A 21,592-nucleotide genomic window follows, 5' to 3' on the forward strand; every position below is an offset into this window, starting at 1 on the left:
GAAAAAAATACACTTTTTTTAATAAAAAAATAAGACAACAGTAAAGTTATCCCCATTTTTTTTAATATTATGAAAGATAATGTTACGCCGAGTAAATTCATACCCAACGTGTCACGCTTCAAAATTGTGTCCGCTTGTGGAATGGCAACAAACTTTTACCCTTTAAAATCTTCATAGGCGACGTTTAAAAAAATCTACAGGTTGCATGTTTTAAGTTACAGAGGAGCTAGAATTATTGCTCTCACTCTACCAATCGCGGCGATACCTCACATGTGTGGTTTGAACACCGTTTACATATGCGGGCGCTGCTCACGTATGTGTTCGCTTCTGCGCGCAAGCTCGTCGGGATGGGGTGCGTTTTCTGGCTCCTAACTTTTTTAGCTGGCTCCGAGATTCCAAGAAAATTTGTCAAACCCTGACTTACACCAGTGCTGGTGGTAATAATGCGCTCGCTGACACCAGTGCTGGGGGTTAATAATGTGTTCGCTGACACCAGTGCTGGGGGTTAATAATGTGTTCGCTGACACCAGTACTGTTGTTTTTGAAGTTTGAAAGTTTGCATGCGGCCCCCCATGGCATATGAAAACTTGTCTTGTGGCCCTCAGGTAATTTGAGTTTGAGACCCCTGTTCTAAACAGTCCAGACTAAATGTGTTCCCATGGGGGTAGTAGTCCTTAAATGTACAGCAACCCTCCTATTACCCCCTCACATCCATATCCTATTATTGTGAGACAATTCCATCCAAATAGTTCTTACTTTGATTTACCAATTTATCCGTCTACAAGGAGACCTGTATAGATCAAATGATGGCACCAATGAAGATGGAGGAGGACCGGAGTCACATGACTGAGAAGATACTAAACCTCACCCTGGAGATCATCTACCTGCTGACTGGAGAGGTGAGGGGGATTCTGGGAGGTCACATGACATCACTCTTATCTCTATTAATAAAACACAGACCTGACCAGAGAGGTGAGGAGGATTCTGGGAGGTCACATGACATCACTCTTATCTCTATTAATAAAATACAGACCTGACCGGAGAGGTGAGGAGGATTCTGGGAGATCACATGACATCACTCTTATCTCTATTAACCACTTGCTGATCGGGCCGGTCGGATAATTTTGGAAGGGCGTACTATAACGTCCTCCCAGAATCGCGCTCCCCTGGGAATGTCCGTGACCGTCGCCTCTCCCAGACCCAGTGTGTCACGTATCGGGGTAAAGGGCAAATGATAGCCGTCCTTTACCATGTGATCACTCTATCACTCTATTTTTCATTTATAGCGCAAAAAAAAAAACAACTCAGTGGTGATTTATATACCACCAAAAGAAGACTCGTGAAATTGTGTGAAAAAAAAAACATTTAGGTACAGGGTTGCATGACTGAGTAATTGTCATTCAAAATGTGAGAGCACTGAAAGCTGAAAATTGGTCTGGCTAGGAAGGGGGTTTAAGTGCCCAGTGGGCAAGTGGTTAATAAAACACAGACTTGACCAGAAAAGTGAGGAGGATTCTGGGAGGTCACATGACCTCACTCCCATCTCTATTGATAAAACACAGACCTGACTACAGAGGTGAGGAGGATTCTGGGAGGTCACGTTACATCACTCATCTCTATTAATTAGGGTTGTCCCGATACTAGTATCGGTATCGGGACCGATACTGAGCATTTGCGCGAGTACTTGTACTCGCGCAAATGCTCCCGATGCTTTACCGATACTTTTTTTTTCACCCGAGACAGGGTGGAGAGGGGGCAGAGAGCGGAGCAGAGCAGTCATTGGGTATGTCACTAATGGAGGAGAGCTGCTGCCCTGCGGGGAACATAACAGCTTTCATTTGAATAGCTGTGTGTTCCCCGCCGCGCGGCGTCATATATAGCCTCTCCCCCTTGCCCGGGCACTTTGATAGACATCCCAGGATTGGACGGGTGATCTGTCTATCAAAGTGCCCGGACAAGGGGGAGTGGCTATATATGACGACACCCGGCGGGGAACACACAGCTATTCAAATGAAAGCTGTTATGTTCCCCACGCTGATCAACTAGACGGTGGCGGGGGGGAGGGCTTGGCTATTTTTTGGGGGGATAAGGCTGCATTTGGGGGACAAGGCTGCATTTGGGGGCAAGGCTGCATTTGGGACATGGCTGCATTTGGGGACACGTCGCTGCATTTGGGGATACATGGACACATTTAAAAAAAAGTATCGGTAATTGGTATCGGCGAGTACATGGAAAAAAGTATCAGTACTTGTACTCGGTCCTAAAAAAGTGGTACCCTACTATTAATAAAACACAGACCTGGCCGGAGAGGTGAGGAGGATTCTGGGATTCAAACATGACATTTACTATTGGTTTTTCAATACAGAGATTTCCTCCTATGAAGTCTGGAGATCATATGACCATCACAGTGCCTCCATGTGACTCCCTAAAACCTGAGAGACACAACATGCAGAAGATTCTAGAAGTCACCAAGAAGATGATGGAGCTGCTGACAGGAGAGGTGAGCGGTGCCGGGAATTCTGGGACATTATCCAGTAACAGACAAGGGATGTGTCTGGATGGTGACTGTATCATTGTGTGTGTCAGGTTCCTATAAGGTGTCAGGATGTCACTGGCCCAGATTCAAGAAGCTATTGCGCCCGCGCAACCATAGGTTGCGCGGCGCAATAGCTGTTTTGCTCCCGCGTAGCGAATGCCCCTGATTCAGGAACATCGCTATGCGGACTGCAGCCTAGGATATGACAGACATAAGCCTCCTTATGCCTTCATATCTCAGGCTGCATTCTTGCGTTGGCCGCTAGGGGGCGCGGCCATTGTGATCGGCGTATAGTATGCAAATTGCATACTAACACCGATTCACAAAAGTTGCGCGGGCCCTGCGCACGCAAGGTACGGAGTTTCCGTACGGCGACTTTAGCATAAGGCTGCTCCTACTCATAGTAGGCGCAGCCAATGCTAAAGTATAGCCGCCCTTCCCGCTCGTGAAATTAGAATTTCACGTCGTTTACGTAAGTGATTCGTGAATGGCGCTGGACGCCATTCACGTTCACTTAGAAGCAAATGACGTCCTTGCGACGTCATTTGCCGCAATGCACGTCGGGAAAGTTTCCCGACGGAGCATGCGCTGTTCTCTCGGCGCGGGAGCGCGCCTAATTTAAATGATTACCGCCCCCGGCGGGATCATTTACATTAGGCGCCCTTACGCAGGGCTAATTAGCATAGCGCCCGGCGCAATTTACGGAGCTACTGCTCCGTGAATCGCGGGCAAATACAAATATTTGCGTGGGCGCAGAGCAAAATCTTTGCCCTTTGCCCACGCAAATATTGCGCGGCTCTACCTGAATCTGGGCCACTGTCTATTTCTCCATGGAGGAGTGGGAGTATTTAGAAGGACACAAGGATCTCTACAAGGACGTCATGATGGACAATCATGAATAGTATCATTAAGATCTGTACTTACAAATGATGTCATTTTTATTATATATTCAGAGTAAAAACCTAAGTGATTCAAAAGTTGAGGTTTAAACAGAAGAGACGTATGTTTGTTACCGTCAGGGCCACTAACAGGGCAGTAAAACCGGCCCTTCTGTCATGAACCCAAACCCTTTCTCTGGCGGATGATTCTTTCACAGGCAGAGCGATCATCTCTTCCTCCCTGATTGGGCAAAGCTTTGCACAGTAAAAGCTTGTTGTTAAGGATCGGGACTTGAAAGCCGTAGGTGGTGTCCTTAACAATTGATGAGTCATCAGCTGTCAATGGGCTTCCCCGCTGACAGTTGAGTAAAAAAAATAAAAGCTGTTAAAAAAAAAAAACCTGCGTGGGGTCCCCCCAAAATCCACACTAGACCCTTATCCGGGCATGCGGCCGGGCTGGTCAGGAAAGGGGGGGGATGAGCGAGCACCCCCCTTTACTGAACAATACCAGATCATGTCCTCAATTTGGAGGTGTGGTTGCTTTGAGGCCGGGAGGCTCTGTCCCGCCACCCCAAAGTCCTTTTTCTCCACGTTGATGAGCTGTGGTTGTCGGGATCTGCGGGCGGGGGACTTATCGGAATTTTGAAGCTTTGTTTAACAAGGGAACCCCCAGATCACTCCCCTCCTTTGTGAATGAGTATGGGGTACATTGTACCCCTACCCCAAAAAAAGGTAGTAAAAACACAGAGACAGTTTTCGACAATTCCTTTAATAACTATATATAGTAAAATGACGTCGGGCGGGATCCCCTCTCATTCTAGGGTGCCATCATATGACGTTGTCCCAGTGTCATTGCTCTCCCTAGGACACGGCACAATCCCAATCTCGGTAACTAGCCGATGATGCGGCTCTTTACTAGAAGTAGACCAATATGGCCGATATATGATGCCGATTTTTGTGGCCGATATTTTAAGCCGATTTAAAAAAAAAAAAAACTCACCCACTCCACTCCTTCCTGCTTACTCCTGTAACTCTAGCACACACTTGATGTCCTCAGTACAGATGGCACTGGTTTGGAACTGACAGATGGCACTGGTTTGGTACTGACAGATGGCACTGGTTTGGTACTGACAGATGGCACTGGTTTGGTACTGGCAGATGGCACTGGTTTGGTACTGGCAGATGGCACTGGTTTGGTACTGACAGATGGCACTGGTTTGGTACTGGCAGATGGCACTGGTTTGGTACTGACAGATGGCACTGGTTTGGTACTGGCAGATGGCACTGGTTTGGTACTGACAGATGGCACTGGTTTGGTACTGACAGATGGCACTGGTTTGGTACTGACAGATGGCACTGGTTTGGTACTGGCAGATGGCACTGGTTTGGCACTGGCAGATGGCACTGGTTTGGAACTGGCAGATGGCACTGGTTTGGAACTGACAGATGGCAATATTGGCACTGGCAGATGGCACTGATTGGCACTAGCAGGTGGCACTGATTGGCACTAGCAGGTGGCACTGACAGATGACACTAGTTTGGGACAGATGGCACTGGCAGGTGAGACTGGCTGGCAGTGGCGGGTGACACTGGCTGGCAGTGGTTGGCACTGGCGGGTGACACTGGTTGGCACTGATAGGTTTCACACTAAGCCGAGTGTAACTGTAACTGAGTGAAACTAACAGAGAGGAGAGAGAGAGAGGATCTGTCAGCTCGATGTCGGGGGTGGGCAGGACTCAGCAGCTAAATTACACCAGCCAATGATTGGGCTGCTTTAGAAAGGGGGTGGGGCCACTTACACGTAGCGGCCCGCCCACTGACAGAGTGTGAGACAAGGAGAGGCGATTAGTGGCATCTCCTCCCAAGGGAGACTGTAAATCAGTGCCCTGATTATCAGTGCAGCCCCATCAGTGACACCAATCAGTGCTGCCTATAATTGCCCTTCAGTTCCACCTATCAGTGCTCATTAGTGCCACAAATCAGTGGCCATCAGTGCCTGTTATTAGTGCCTCCTTATCGGTGCTCTTCAGTGAAGGAGACAAATTACTTATTTTCAAAATGTTCTGACAGAAACCAAGAAAAGCTTTTATTTTTTTATTTATTTTTTATTTTTAAGCAAACAAAAAAAAAAAAGAAACCCAGTGGTGATTAAATACCTCCAAAAGAAAGCTCCATTCATATGATAAAAATTTATTTGGGTACAGTGTTGCATGACAGAACAATTGTCATTCAAAGCGTGACAGTGCTGAAAACTGAAAATTGGCCTGGGCAGGAAGCGGGTGAAAGTGCCCGGTATGGAAGCGGTTAAAAAAAAAAAGTGTCCCCCTGACATTGCTAAAGAAAAAAAGTCAAATCACATTGAAAATGATTCGCAATTGCAATTGCCGGCACCCAGCTAAAAATAAATAAAAAACCTGGTGCAATCACACTGCCCACTGCACCCGAAAGAAATCAAACAAAAAGTGCTTCCGCCATCCATGAAGGCTGGCCGCCTACTGCAGGCTCCTCCGTTTGACAGTTCTTATATAGGTAAGGGGCGGCAGCATGCACCTGTCTGTTATGTCAAAAGAGGGCGGTGCCACCAGGTGACATAGCCATGTGGCCCCGCCCCTAACCTACATAATAACTGTGAAACGGCGGACCCTTCAGTAGGCAGCCAGCCTTCATGGATGGCAGCAGTGGTTTTTTTTTTACTAGCATTACACATTATGCCATTGCCTTGCAGGTAAGAACAAAAAAACATCAAGCGGTTTATAACCGCTTTAACTACCTCCCGCCCACCATATGGACAAATGACGGCGGGTAGGATCCTCTGCTGTTCTGAGGGCACACAGCACGGAGATCGCAGGCACACTGTGTAACTGGGACACGGCATGACCCATGATCTGGGTAAAGAACCAATGACATGGCTCTTTTCCCATGTGATCAGCTGTGTCCAATCACAGCTGATCACATGTAAAGAAGGAGATGCCGTTTATCGACTCTCCTTGCCGCATACTGACAGTGTGAGGCAAGGAGAGCCGATCAGTGGCATTTCCTCACAGGGGAGACCTATACAGATAATCAGTACCCTGATTGTCAGTGATGCCAGTCTGTGCCCATCAGTGGTGCAAGTCAGTGCTCCCTTTCAGTGCCTGCTCATCAGTGCCACCCATCAGTGCTGCCTATCCATGCCGCCCATCATTGCCCATCAGTGCTGCCTATCCAATGCCGCCCATCAGTGCTGCCTATCCATGCCACCCCTTCAGTGCCGTCTCATCCATGCCCATCAGTACCACCCCATCAGTGAAGGAGAAACAATACTTATTTACAAACTTTTATGACCGACACTAAGAAGCTTTTTTTTTTTTTTTTATTCTGTATTTTTTTTTCTTTTTTGCAAAAAATAAGAAAAACCCAGCGGTGATTAAATACCACTAAAAGAGAGCTTTTTTTTGTATGAAAAAAATTATAAAAAATGTCATATGGGTACAGCATTGTATGACCGCGCAATTGTCATTTAAAGTGCGAGAGCGCTGAAAGCTGAAAAATTGGCCTGGGCAGGAAGGGAGTGAAAGTGCCCTGTATTGAAGTGGTTAATAGATTTTTTAATAGATTTTTTGTGTTTTCATAAATGTTGCGCTAAATATAGTTAGATCGTTACATGGTTAATCTGGTTGAAAAAACGGCGACGTACAACACGTACGACGAGCCAAGAAAAATTAAGTTCAATAGCCAGTGCGGCTCTTCTGCTTGATTCTGAGCATGCGTGGAATTTTGTGCGTCGGAATTGTGTACACGCTCCGAATTTCTGACAGCAAATGTTCGACGGAGCCTACGCACGGTCGGGATTTCCGACAAAAAGCTCCCATCGAACATTTGTTGTCGGAAATTCCGAACCGTGTGTACGCGGCATTAGGCTTCCAGAGTATCTATTAGGCCTTATGCCGCATACACACCATCACTTTATGTGATGAAAAAAAACGACACTTTCTGTGAAGTAAAAAATGACGTTTTTGAAACATCAATTTTCAAAGACGAAGTTGCCTACACACCATCGTTTTCTCACAATGCTCTAGCAAAGCGAGGTTACGTTCCACCACGTTTTTCCATTGAAGCTCGCTTCATAAGTAGCTTCTGGGCATGCGCGGGTGAAAAAACGTCTTAGAAAACGACGTTTTTGCTACACACGGTCAATTTCTGTGAAGTAAAAAGTGCACTTTTGAAAAACGACACATAAAATTGAAGCATGCTTGAATTTTTTTTGGTCGTTTTTTACAAGACATAAAATGACGTTTTCCCCCACACACGGTCAATTAAAGTGACGTTTTTGAAAACGTCATTTTTTTCCATCACATAAAGTGATGGTGTGTACGCGGCATTAGAGTCAGCTGGAGCATTCTCTCTAGGTAGGATGAGCTCAGGTGAGTTCAGATCCCAGTCTGAACGCACCTGAGCTAGCCTGCTAGGAAGCAATCACTGAATGCTGACAATTGTAAGTGGCTGAGGCATTTTATGCTCCACAGCCCCATGTATGCATGGGGCTGTGGAGCAGAGAACGCCTCACCCACATATGATTGACTGCGACGAGAGGCCCTGTCAGGTTGGCTATACAGCAGCCCTGGTTACAATTAATGTTTTATCATATCTTTCAGAGTGGAAGCCTCAGGGATGACAATATTGTTGTTAAAGAAGAGTATAAAGAGGAGGATGAGAAGTATGGAGTGATGGACAAGCTTTCAGAAGGACACAATGATATGATGGAGCCGCCTAATACCAGGAACCCACCAGAGAGATGTCCCCGTCCTCTGTATTCCCGGGACTCCACACAGGAAGGTCACACCATCCCTCACCATCATCAGGTAGATGAGGAACGATCACTACTAGTGTCATTAAGATCTGTACATTATCTGTATTGATGTTATTTTTATTATATATTCAGAGTGGAAACCTGAGAGATTCTAAAGTTAAGGTTAAAGAAGAGATAAAAGAGGAGGATGATGAGGATGGGGTGATGGAGAAGTCAGACTTTCTAAAAGGACACAAAGATCTGTCCCAGGACACCATGGTGGAGCCATCAAGCTACAGAAACCCACCAGAGAGATGTCCCCGTCCTCTGTATTCCCGGGATTCCACACAGGAAGGTCACACCATCCCTCACTGTTATCAAGTGGGTGGAACGAAATATGCGGAACATAGACACGTGGAGATAATGTGTGGATTTTTCTTGTAAGGTTATGTGTCCAGATATTATTGTCCATCCTTCTCTTTCTTTAGGGAAAAAATCTGACAAATATAAAAGCTGAAGGTAGAGCAGAAGAAGAAGAGAGATATATGAGGGATGATCAGCAGTCTATGGAGGAGGATGGAATAACGAGGATATTTATAAAGGAGGACACTCCTACAGAGATCAGCACAGGTGGGTCATTAACACTAAATACATTCCTCCACCCATACTGCTCACTGATTGGTCCAGAGTAGGGCAAGGACTGGGAGGAGTCAATAACCCAATGATGATGGTCTTCAGGATCAGTTCAGTCTTCATCTTTGTTGTTCTCCCCCCATCCTCACTCTCTGACCTCTGGTGGGGCTCAGCCCTGCTGTTATTCCTGAATTAAATAAGGAAGTGCAGGACTTCTTGTGTTGGGAAGATGGCAATGAGTGATAGAGGGGGTGGGGACACTCGTCCTATAATCCCCTCATCACTGTCACTCCTATAAAAGACAGTTCTTGTTGTTTCCTCACTCTCTGACTAAGGTCCATGAATAAAGAAATGATCTGGTAGGAGATCAGAGGACCCATTTACTAGTTACCTTGAGGGTGGAATTGTAAGATCCTCAGAGACAAAGCTGCCTGATGTGGGCGGAGTCCTGGTTTAGGGAAACCAATCTGCTCATGTCTAGTAATAATCTTTTTATCTCTATTTTAGTAGATGGACGGGAGATGAGGAAAACCTCAGAGGATTGTCTCACTTTGTCTCCAGACTGTAAAGTAGAAGATGAGGACATCACACAGTATAGTCCAGGAGAAAACCTGACTACCTCAAATGTCCATCCGGCACCGCACAGTGTAGATGGACCATCGTATTCCTCTTATCCTGAGGAACCTCAGACTGTGAGGGACGGTGCCGTCCTTCCAACAGAGAAGAGGTTTTCCTGTACTGAGTGTGGGAAGTGTTTCCGTTTTAATTCCAGCCTTAATGTGCATAAAAGATCACATACAGGTGAGAAGCCATATTCCTGCCCTGAGTGCGGGAAATTTTTTTCAGAGAAGGGCCATCTTCTCATTCATAAGAGATGTCATACGGGTGAGAAGCCGTATTCCTGTCCTGAGTGTGGAAAATGTTTTTCAGAGAAGTCCTCTCTTAATAAGCATCAGAGAGTTCATACAGGCGAGAAGCCGCATTCCTGTTCTGAGTGCGGAAAATGTTTTTCTTATAAATCCTCTCTTTATAATCATCAGAGGTTTCATACTGGGGAAAAACCGTATTTCTGTTCTGAGTGTGGGAAATATTTTTCACAGAAGACCCATCTTAACAGACATCAGATGTCCCACAAGGGTGAGAAGCCTTTTTCCTGTCCTGAATGTGGGAAATGTTTTACAAGGAAGTCTGATCTATACAGACATCAGAGAACGCACACGGGTAAGAAGCCATATTCCTGTTCTGAGTGTGGGAAAGGTTTTTCAGACAAGTCCACTCTTTCCACACATCAGAGATTGCACACAGGTGAGAAGATGTATTCCTGTCCTGAGTGTGGGAAATGTTTTTCATTAAAGTCCAACCTTTACAAACATCAGAAATTACACATTGGGGAAAAGCTGTATTCCTGTTCTCAGTGTGGGAAATGCTTTGTAAAAAAAGCAAAACTTGTCAGACATCAGAAGTCTCACACGGGGGATAAATCATTTTGCTGTCTTGAGTGCGGGAAATGTTTTGTACAAACATCAGATCTTGTCAGACATCAGAGGTCTCACACGGGGGAGAAGCCATATTCCTGTCCCGAGTGCGGGAAATGTTTTTCAGTGAAGTCCAGTCTTTCCAAACATCAGAGATCGCACATGCGGAAGAAGCCACTTTTCTGTCCTGAGTGAGGGAATTGTTCCTCACTGAAGTCCTGTCTTCCTGTACATCAGGGATCCCACACAGCCCTCGAGGTGTATTGGTGCCTTGAGTGTGGGAAATGTATTCTATATGAATGTTGCTGGACATCACAGCTCTCATGTGGGGAAGAAGCACACCCTGATATACACCTCAGATATAACACATGGCTGATCTTCATCATGTAAGAAACAATTTATGAGGAGATCGGAGATCACCAAAGACACGGATGAAGTGTTGTACCATGTTGGCCATTGATAACAGTTTAAAAAATAAAAATGGAGTCCTTACCTTTTATTGGCCGAGTAAATTTTGTGGTATAAGCTTTCACAAACACTTAGGCCTCGTACACACGGGCAAACATGTACGATGAAAACGGTCTGCCGGACCGTTTTCAGCGTACATGCCCGCCCGGAGATTTCTGTATGATGGCTGTACACACCATCATACAGAAATCTGCGCGTACACGATACGCGGTGACGATGACGCGGCGACGTGCGCGGCCCTGGAAGTTCAATGCTTCCACGCATGCGTCAAAGTCATTCGACGCATGCGAGGGATGGCGGCCGCTCGGACATGTACGGTAAGTCTGTACAGACGACCGAACATGTCCGACGGGCAGGATTCCAGCGGGCATGTTTCTAAGCAAGTTTAGAAACATTTGCCCGCTCGAAAACGGTCTGGCGGGCAAATGTACGCTGGAATCCTGTCCGCTCGGCCGTACACACGACCGAACATGTCTGCTGAAACTGGTCCGCGGACCAGTTTCAGCAGACATGTTCGGTCGTGTGTACGGGGCCTTAGAGGTTTATTTATTTAAAACAATTACAGTGAAACCTTGGATTACGAGCAAAATCCATTCCAGGAGAATGCTCGTAATCCAAAGCACTTGCATATCAAAGTGAGTTTCCCCATAAAAGTCAATGGAAACGAAAATTATTTGTTCCGTATTGACTTCTATGGCATGCAATACTGCATATGGCCAGAGGTGGGGGGTGCCATAGAGCCTCGGAAAGGCTCGGGAACGGGGTATTTACGAGTTAAAACACTGAGCTAAATGAATAGACCTCCTAGCAATGTTATTACTAGGCTGCAGCTGGGGGGAGCAGGGGTCTCCAAACATTTTACTTCAAGGGTCACAAATATTTTACAGATATTTGTGGGCAGAATAAAAAAAAGTTATTTATAAATGAGTCCTCAGCCATGGAATATAAATGAAATTAAAAAAAGCCTGCCATCAGCAGGGTTGAATGGTGCGCCCGTACCTAAATGCTGGAGCCGCGTGCTCCAGGGCTAATCATCAAGTGTGCATGAGGCCTTACATCTGTGTTCCTGTCATAATCGCCCTGCACATTTGTGTCCCCATCAGAGCCTCCCTGCCCATTTGTGTCCCCATCAGAGCCTCCCTTCCCATTTGTGTCCCCATCAGAGCCTCCCTGCCCATTTGTGTCCCCATCAGAGCCTCCCTGCCCATTCGTGTCCCCATCAGAGCCTCCCTGCCCCTCTGTGTCCCCATCAGAGCCTCCTTACCCATTCGTGTCCCCATCAGAGCCTCTGTGTCCCCATCAGAGCCTCCTTACCCATTTGTGTCCCCACCAGAGTCTCCTTACCCATCTGTGTCCCCATCAGAGCCTTCTTACCCATTTGTGTCCCGATTAGAGCCTTCCTACCAATTTGTGTCACCATCAGAGCATTCCTTGTCCCTCTGTGTCCCCATCAGAGCCTCCCTGACCCTCTGTGTCCCCATCAGAGCCTCCCTGCCCATTTGTGTCCCCATCAGAGACTCCCTGCCCATTTGTGTCCCCATCAGAGCCTCCCTTCCCATTTGTGTCCCCATCAGAGCCTCCCTGCCCATTTGTGTCCCCATCAGAGCCTCCCTGCCCATTTGTGTCCCCATCAGAGACTCCCTGCCCATCTGTGTCCCCATCAGAGCCTTCTTACCCATTTGTGTCCCGATTAGAGCCTTCCTACCAATTTGTGTCACCATCAGAGCATTCCTTGTCCCTCTGTGTCCCCATCAGAGCCTCCCTGACCCTCTGTGTCCCCATCAGAGCCTCCTTACCCATTTGTGTCCCCATCAGAGCCTCCCTGCCCCTCTGTGTCCCCATCAGTCTTCCTGCCCATCTGTGTCCCCATCAGAGCCTTCTTACCCATTTGTGTCCCGATTAGAGCCTTCCTGTCCATTTGTGTCCCCAGCAGAGCCTCCCTGCCCACCTGGGTCCCCAGCAGAGCCTCTCTGCCCATTTGTGTCCCCAGCAGAATTTCCTTACACAATTGTGTCCTCATCAGAGTCTCCCTGCATGCTTGTGTCCTCCTCATTAACACCCACCTTGCACATTTGTGTCTCCATCACAGCCCCCCTGCACATTTGTGTCCCCGTCACAATCCCTCCTACACATTTGTGCCACCGTCACAGTCCCCCCTGCACATTTGTGCCCCCGTCACAGTTCCTTCCTGCACATTTGTGCCCCGTCACAGTCCCCCCGTACACATTTGTGCCCCGCCACAGTCCCCCCGTACACATTTGTGCCCCCGTCACAGTTCCTCCCTGCACATTTGTGCCCCGTCACAGTCCCCCCTGCACATTTGTGCCCCCGTCGCAGTTGCCCCCTACCATTTGTGCCCCATCACAGTCCCCCCCTGCACATTTGTGCCCCCATCACAGTCCCCTCCTGCACATTTGTGTCCACATCTGGGAGTAAAAACCAGCCCTGGAAAAAATTTCATACCAGCCCCATAGCATTATTATACCAGCCCAACAGCATAACTTTCTTGACAGGAAAAAACATGTATTTTAACGCCCGCCGCACGACTATTTACGTCCGCAGAATGGCACAGACAGGCAGAAGGACGTATATATACGTCCTTGCCTTCTAGCGGGTGGGGGGTCCGATCGGGACCCCCTCCGCGGCGGGCGGGTTCCCTCGGGGAGCGATCCGGGACGACGTTGCGGCTATTCGTTTATAGCCGCTCCGTCGCGATCGCTCCCCGAAGCTGAAGCACGGGGAGAGCCGAATGTAAACACGGCTTCCCCCGTGCTTCACTGTGCCGGCTTTTATAAGGGAGACTCGATCGATGACGTCAGTCCTACAGCCACACCCCCCTACAGTTGTAAACACACACTAAGTGAACACTAACCCCTACAGCGCCCCCTGTGGTTAACTCCCAAACTGCAACTGTCATTTTCACAGTAAACAATGCAATTTAAATGCATTTTTTGCTGTGAAAATGACAATGGTCCCAAAAATGTGTCAAAATTGTCCGAAGTGTCCGCCATAATGTCGCAGTCACGAAAAAAATCGATGATCGCCGCAATTAGTAGTAAAAAAAAAAAAAAAAAAATGCAATAAAACTATCCCCTATTTTGTAAACGCTATAAATTTTGCGCAAACCAATCGATAAACGCTTATTGCTTTTTTTTTTTTTACCAAAAATAGGTAGAAGAATACGTATCGGCCTAAACTGAGGAAAAAAAAAAATTATATATGTTTTGGGGGATATTTATTATAGCAAAAAGTAAAAAATATTGAATTTTTTTCAAAATTGTCGCTCTATTTTTGTTTATAGCGCAAAAAATAAAAACCGCAGAGGTGATCAAATACCACCAAAAGAAAGCTCTATTTGTGGGGAAAAAAGGACACCAATTTTGTTTGGGAGCCACGTCGCATGACCGCGCAATTGTCTGTTAAAGCGACGCAGTGCCGAATCGCAAAACCTGGCCTGGGCATTTAGCTGCAAAATGGTCCGGGGCTTAAGTGGTTAAAGCACATTTGAAGAGTGTATTGTATACAGTATAGTTAAGACAGATATGAAAGCACATTGGGCTTTATATATATAAAAGTAAATTCCAGTTAAAAGTGGTCAATCATCAAGGGGGACACCAGGAACCCAGAATGTGGGGGGACGACATTGACCAGAGACCGCCTTCCGCAGAAAGAATACACTAAGGTAAGGGGGGGTGGGGGTTACTGATATGAAGGGAAAACCTTTATATCAGTGCCCCCTTACATTATCGTACTTGCTTCCCCCTTACATCAGTGACCCCCCCCCTCAGACTGGCCTAGTGGTGCTGTCACTCACCTACTCTCGGGTGCACCAGTCGGCTCCAGCTCGGTGGCTCTGGTTTTATCCTATAGTCTCCTCACCACAGTCCACACACGTCTGACTTATGCCATGGCCGCCATCCCAGCGGTGCTCCCACTCTTGACTCCTCTCCAGACTTCCTCACAGACTGCAGACATGATACAGGAGATGGTCAGAGGTTGCGAACACGATACAAGAGATGGTTTAGAGCCTGCGGGCATAGTACAGGAGATGGTTAGAGACTGAGTACATCACACTAAAGATGGTAAGAGAATGCAGACATGCTACAAGAGCTGGTCAGAGACTGCAGACATGATACAGGAGATCAATACAGCCTCACTGTGCCCAACAAATGCAGTCGCACTGTGCCCATCGAATGTAGCTTTATGGTGCCTATCAAATGCAGCTTTACGGTGCCCATCAAATGCAGCCTTATTGTGCCATCAATGCAGCTTCACTGTGCCCATCAAATGCAGCCCTTACCAGTGCCCATCAATGCAGCCTTTATGGTGCCCATCGAATGCAGCTTTACCAGTGCCACTCAAATGCAGCCTTGTTGTGCCCATAGAATGCAGCTTTACAGTACCCATCAAATGCAGCCTCACTGTGCCCATCGAATGCAGCTTTATGGTTCCCATTGAATGCAGCCTCAGTGTGCCCATCAAATGCAGCCTTATTGTGCCCATCAATGCAGCCTCACTGTGCCCATCATTGCAGCCTCACTGTGCCTGTGAATGAGGCCTCACTGTGCCCATGTATGAAGCCTCACTGTGCCCGTGAATGAGGCCTCACTGTGCTTGTGAATGCAGCCCCACTGTGCCCGTGAATGCAGCTTCAGTGCCCATGAATGCAGCTGTACTGTGCCCGTGAATTCAGCCTCACTGTGCCTGTGAATGCAACCTCACTGTGCCAGTGAATGCAGCCTCACTGTGCCCATCATTGCAGCCTCACTGTGCACATCAATGCAGCCTCACTGCCCATCAATGCAGCATCACTGTGCCTATCAAATGCAGCTTTACAGTGCCCATGAACGCAGCCTCACTGTGCCCATAAATGCAGCCTCACTGTCCATCAAATGCAGCTTTACTGTGCCAGTGAATGCAGCCTCGTTGTGCCCATCATTGCAGCTTCACTGTTCCTGCATCACTGTGCCCATGAATGCAGCCTCAATGTGCCCACCATTGCACCCTCACTGTACCCATGAATGTAGTCTCTCTGTGTCCATGAATGTAGTCATACTATGCCCATGAATGTATTCTCTCTGTGCCCATAAATGTAGTCTCTCTGTGCCCATGAATGTAGTCTCACTGTGCCCATGAATGCAGTGCACCCTCACTGTGACAATCAATGCAGTCTCGCCATTGCTGTAACACACACAGCGGACATCTCAGAGCTGGGTCTGTGTTCGGCAGCCCGCGCTGTAACAAGGTCCCGCCCCCCTAGACCGGCTTGTGTGATAGGCGGAACACTGATTGAATCTACTATGACACAAGCCGTTCAAGGGGGGGCGGGACCTTGTCACAGCATGGCTGCGTACAGACCCAGCCAGCTCTGTGATACACTGGAGGAGAGAGGGGGAGAGATAGAGGGGAGCACTGCAGCCACAGCTCAAAGCTGCCCCAGGGCAGATGGCCTACCGGGGAAATTTCCCAGTATCCCGGTAGGCCAGTCCGGCCCTGCCGGGCCCCACTCGCCTGCAGGCCCCATAGCACCCGCCCCCCTGATTGCATTGTATGTACATTCTTTCTGTGTTAATGGGGGTAAAAAAAAGAAATATGAAATTCCATGCAAAAATTATAATTTTCCCTGGATTTCTGACATCTACTTTTGTATTATCCACTTTTTCAGTTTTATAAATGGCTGATTAGAAACAACTTTTCAGGAGTCCTCTTTCAGTCTGGCAACGATTGATTTGCACAGCCAAATGTGCTTGCTCCCTGAGGCCTCGTACACACGACAGAGTTTCTCGGCAGAATTCGGCGAGAAACTCGGTCAGAGCCGGATTCTGCCGAGAAACTCTGTCGTCTGTACACTTTTGGCCCGATGGAGCCGCCGAGGAACTCGTCGAGAAAATAGAGAACATGTTCTCTATTTTCTCGTTGTTCTATGGGAGAAGGCGGCCCGCCGAGCTCCTCTGCGGCTTCATCCCTGAACTCGACGAGGAACTCGATGTGTTTGGCACATCGAGTTCCTCTGTCGTGTGTACGAGGACTGACACTTTCACCCATCAGTCCCAGTTCTCCCCAGCCAGCTCAGTCCGCCCCACTCAGTGCCACCTCACATTTTTTTTTCCGTACATACCTCGTTATCGCCGTTTCATCCCTCGGCTTCCGGGTATGATTCTTGCTGGACCTAGTTGATTGATGTTCCTCCGACCGGCGCATACTGCGCGTCACGACTTTCCGACAGAAGCCGAACGTCATTGCGCAGGCGCCGTATAGAGTCGGCTCTATACGGCGCCTGCGCAGCGACGTTCGGCTTCTTTCGGAAAGTCGTGACGTCAAGTATGCGTCGGTCGGAGGAACGTCAATCAACTAGGAATGCCCAGCCCCACAAGAATCATACCCGGAAGCCGAGGGATGAAACGGCGATATCGAGGTATGTAGGAAAAAAAAAAAAAACAGCATACCCGCAGTGTAATCAGTCTTCTCAATGTATTGTTATAATTTTTTTTTAGGGGGAACCTCCACTTTAAGTGTGGGGGGAGGGGACTGACTGGAGGAGGAAAGAGATCGCTGTACCTGATCACTAGGAACAGCGAATCTCTCTCTCTTCTCCCCTGTGAGAACGAGCATCTGTCTGTCTACATTGACAGATCCCTGTTCTGGCTCTCTGAGGAGAGATCGCGGGTCGCCTGCAGGAAAGTACAAAGAAGATGGCATCAAGTATTTGAGATTTAATCGGATTTGCGCTCGAAAGCAGGCACATCCTTCACATTATATTTAAAATTAAATGTATATGTAAAAATAAACAAGTTCTTCACCACAAAATTGTTAAATGTTTTCAGGAGTGCCGTGAATTTTTGTGCGCCAAAAGACAAAAGAGTTTGAGAAACACTGAGCTAAATGAATAGACCTCCTAGCAATGTTATTACTAGGCTGCAGCTAGGGGGAGCTCTATTGTTTAGAGCAGGGGTCTCCAAACATTTTACTTCAGTGACTTCACTGAGTTAAGACAGATATGAAAGCACATTGGGCTTTATATAGGGGCCCGCCTGCAGGCGGGCCCCACTCGCCTGCAGGCCCCATAGCACCCGCCCCCCTGATTGCATTGTATGTACATTCTTTCTGTGTTAATGGGGGTAAAAAAAAGAAATATGAAATTTCATGCAAAAATTATAATCTTCCCTGGATTTCTGACATCTACTTTTGTATTATCCACTTTTTCAGTTTTATAAATGGCTGATTAGAAACAACTTTTCAGGAGTCCTCTTTCAGTCTGGCAACGATTGTGCTTGCTCCCTGACACTTTCACTCATCAGTCCCAGTTCTCCCCAGCCAGCTCAGTCCGCCCCACTCAGTGCCACCTCTCATGTGCTCGTCACATGAATGATGGCGCTAGGAGAATGTGCATGCCCACCGGCCGACCTGTGTTTGTTAATGCAGGAGGACTGCGGTCACTAGAGATGAGGCGAACACCCCCTGGTTCGGTTTCCACCAGAACCTTTGAACATCGCAAAAGTTTGGAGCCGAACGATGAACTTCATTAAAGTCTATGGGATCCAACTGCAAAAATCAAGTGTCAATTTTGAAGGCTTATATGCAAAAAATTGCATATAAGGGTATGGGGGTCCGGGTACTGCTCTGGGGGACATATATCAATGCAATTTTTTTTTTTTGTAGTAAAGATCATTTTTAAATGAGCATTGATTTTTAAAGTGTATTTTGTGCGTGTACTTGAGAGAGGAGCCAGACTGCAGGAGTTGGGAGTAGGCAGGCCTCCCCCAGAGGCATTCTGCCACCTTCTCCATGCCCTGGGTGGCAATGGCGGGTGTGTGAGGGGGTCCCACACAGCCCACCCTACCTGCTCGGCTTTGAAGCCCAACGGGGCAGAGGGACTCCCTATAAGGGAGTGAGAGGATCTGCCCGCTCAACCAGCCCCGTTAGTCCTTCGCCTCTCTTTTTAGAGACCGCGTGGTCAAACTGCGTGCATGTTAACACAATTTCGAGTGCATGTGCAAGTGTGGTGGTTTTTGTGGGAGGGGGGTGGGCGTACTAAGCGCAGGCTTACCTCGCATAGCACACCCACCAGGAGACGGGCTGAGACCACCAAACTCAATTCACATGTAGCCGAGACCAGGATTCGAACCCCTAGCTGCAGAGGTGAATGGCTTGTCAGCGCAGTGCCAATCGCATTGAGCCACCATAGCTCCAAATGAGCATTGATTTAATGATACTTAAAGTGAAACAATAAAAATAAAAAATTCTCCTTGGTGTTGGCCTGTAAAGTGGTGCATCTGTACCATGTATAGAACCTTCTGCAGCAAAAATTACATTTATAAAAGGCAAAAATTTTCCTTGCAAGCTTTTTTTAATTTAGTAAATAACGGCTTGGGAAGCCAGTCTGTATGATGAGGCCACAATTTTGTGCACTCGGAACAAGATTAGAGATTTTTTTGATAAATTCTTGTGTCTGTTTTGCAGACTTTGGGTAAAAGTAACAGGTGCTGAAAAACTGCTCTTTGGGTATTGGTGATGCCTTAACACTGCAAACCTATAATGGTACAGTTGATGACAGCAAGAGTTTGCCTTGCTGTAAAAAAAAAAGAAATTATATGACCCGGTAGGTGCAGGAATAATTGGTCCTTCGGAGTTCATTGTGCCCATGAAATCTATACCAAAAAATATCTTCCATATAAAATTAACACCAACAAAGCTAGGCAGCCTAGTCTTGCAGAGATTACACTTTCCAAAAAAACTTCAACAATCAGTGACATCGGCATCAGGGGCTTGATAGCTGCTGCGAATCCAGGAATGATTCATTTTGATAAATGTCAGCCAGTCAACGGAGTCTGCGGACAGATGTGCTATTTTATATGTCACAGAACCTCCGGCAGCACCAAATGCAGATCAGAAAGCACGCTGGATGCAGGGAAGCCCAACAGCCTAATTGCATACTGGGCAAGTTCTGCCCAGTGGTCTATTCACATGACTCAGTAACCCAGTGAGGAATGGATCCACAAACAGTCCGGAAATAGTGATGACAGAACACCTCCACCACGATAACACACTGACTCTTGCCAGAGGGAATTGATCTCTAAATTATAAGAGATCAAACAGAGCATAAACCGATGGGATCCTTAGGATGATGACGCCAGCCCAAGCAGCATTATCTGATGTGTTTCCTCAAGCTTTCCATGTCTTTTTTCGCCCCATGATAATCTTCTACCATAGGATGCAGACATTGTATACGGGATGTGAAAGCTGAAAGCTCCGGACGCCGGAGGACTAAAAAAAAATAGAAATGCATCACCCTTTTCTACCACTCCTCTTTTGACCAACAAAAGCCTCAAAACTAGCTTTTCCATGAGATTGTAACCTACCAGAGGCTGGAGGCATTACATAAACTCCCCCTTAAGATGTCCTCAAGATATTTTATTCTCTTCTCCCTCTGTGGAGACAGGAGGAGTTCTAAGGCCCCGTACACACGAGAGGATCTATCCGCTGGAATTGATCTGCGGATCAGTTCCAGCGGATAGATCCGCTGGTGTGTACAACCCAGCGGATCTTTTTCCGCTGATTTTTTTCGGGCCGACCGATTTCCAGCAGATAAAAATTTCTTAGCATGCTAAGAAATCTATCCGCTGGAATCGGCTTCAGCGGATCGATCCGGTGGTCTGTACAGACTCACCGGATCGATCCGTCCGATTCCCTCCCTCGCATGCGTCGTAATGATTCGACGCATGCGTGGGTATCCTTATATGACAGCGTCGCGCACGTCGCCGCGTCATCATCGCAGCGACGGCGCGACACGTCATCGCGATGGGATTTCGGCGCGGATTTCGATAAGATGGTGAGTACACTCCATCGGATCCAAATCCGCGGAAATCCTCGAGAGGATTTATCCGCGGATATGGTCCGGCGGACCGTATCCGCGGATCAATCCTTTCGTCTGTACCCGGCATGAGACATTCCCCTTGTAACGGTGGTAAAGAAGGGTTGCAACCAATAATGATCCTTCTCTTCTGGCCTGCTTTAGGCTGGATTCACACCTATGCAGTTTCAGTGCTTTTTGCATTTTGCACTATAGCCCATTTAACATGGTTTCCTATGGAACACGTTCTGTAGTGCAGATCTGCAAAATGCAAAGAGCACTAAAACTGCATAGATGTGAATCCAGCCTTAGGCTCAATTCACACCTATGCATGTTGCTTTTGATCGTTTTTGCAATGCTTTTTGTGGTGCTTGCTGCGTTTTTTGACGTGCGTTTTTAACGCGATTTGCGGGGTTTTTTTTTAGCCAGTAATTTTTATTTGTTTACATTTCCTTTAACAACCAGCTATAATCAGGTAAAAAAAAAAAACGCAAATCGCGGCACTTTCGTTTTTGATGCAGGTCCATTGAATTTTATTGCATGCAAAACGCTGCTTCTTGCAGGAAAAAAAGTCCCTGACCCTTTCCAAAAACGCAGAGGCACAAAAAAGCATTGATGTGAACATGTTCCATAGGAAACCATGTTAAAAAATTTCCCTGCATTTCTGCAAAATGCATCAAAAAAAGCATTAGTGTGAATGGAGCCTAAGAAGATCTTGGAACCTTCTTAAACGCTGCACCACCAAATTGAGGACATGTGCCAGGCTTGGCACATGTGTCAACTTTCTCTGTTGAAGGGCAAACAGGAGGTTAGTGCCATTATCACACACCACCATTCCTGGTTCAAGTTGGCATGGCGTGAAACTCTGCGTCTGCCTCTGCAGAGTTGAAAGACTCTCTACTCCGGTGTGGCTCCTTTCCCCTAGACCAGTGATGGCGAACCTTGGCACTCCAGATGTTTTTGAACTACATTTCCCATGATGCT

At 47.2% G+C, this 21,592-nt stretch overlaps 1 protein-coding gene across 1 annotated transcript; it reads left to right on the forward strand.

The window, feature by feature from the left end:
* Positions 1–6,287: 6,287 nt before the first annotated feature.
* On the forward strand, positions 6,288–19,229 carry LOC120935532 (gastrula zinc finger protein XlCGF7.1-like). The gene is made up of 3 exons (XM_040347582.1): positions 6,288–6,419; positions 9,541–10,381; positions 19,219–19,229. Exons 1-3 carry the CDS (start codon positions 6,288–6,290, stop codon positions 19,227–19,229), a joined length of 984 nt encoding a protein of 327 aa, XP_040203516.1.
* Positions 19,230–21,592: the final 2,363 nt, after the last annotated feature.

This window comes from Rana temporaria, chromosome 4, assembly GCF_905171775.1.
Source record: "Rana temporaria chromosome 4, aRanTem1.1, whole genome shotgun sequence".
NCBI classification, from domain to species: Eukaryota; Metazoa; Chordata; class Amphibia; order Anura; family Ranidae; genus Rana; species Rana temporaria.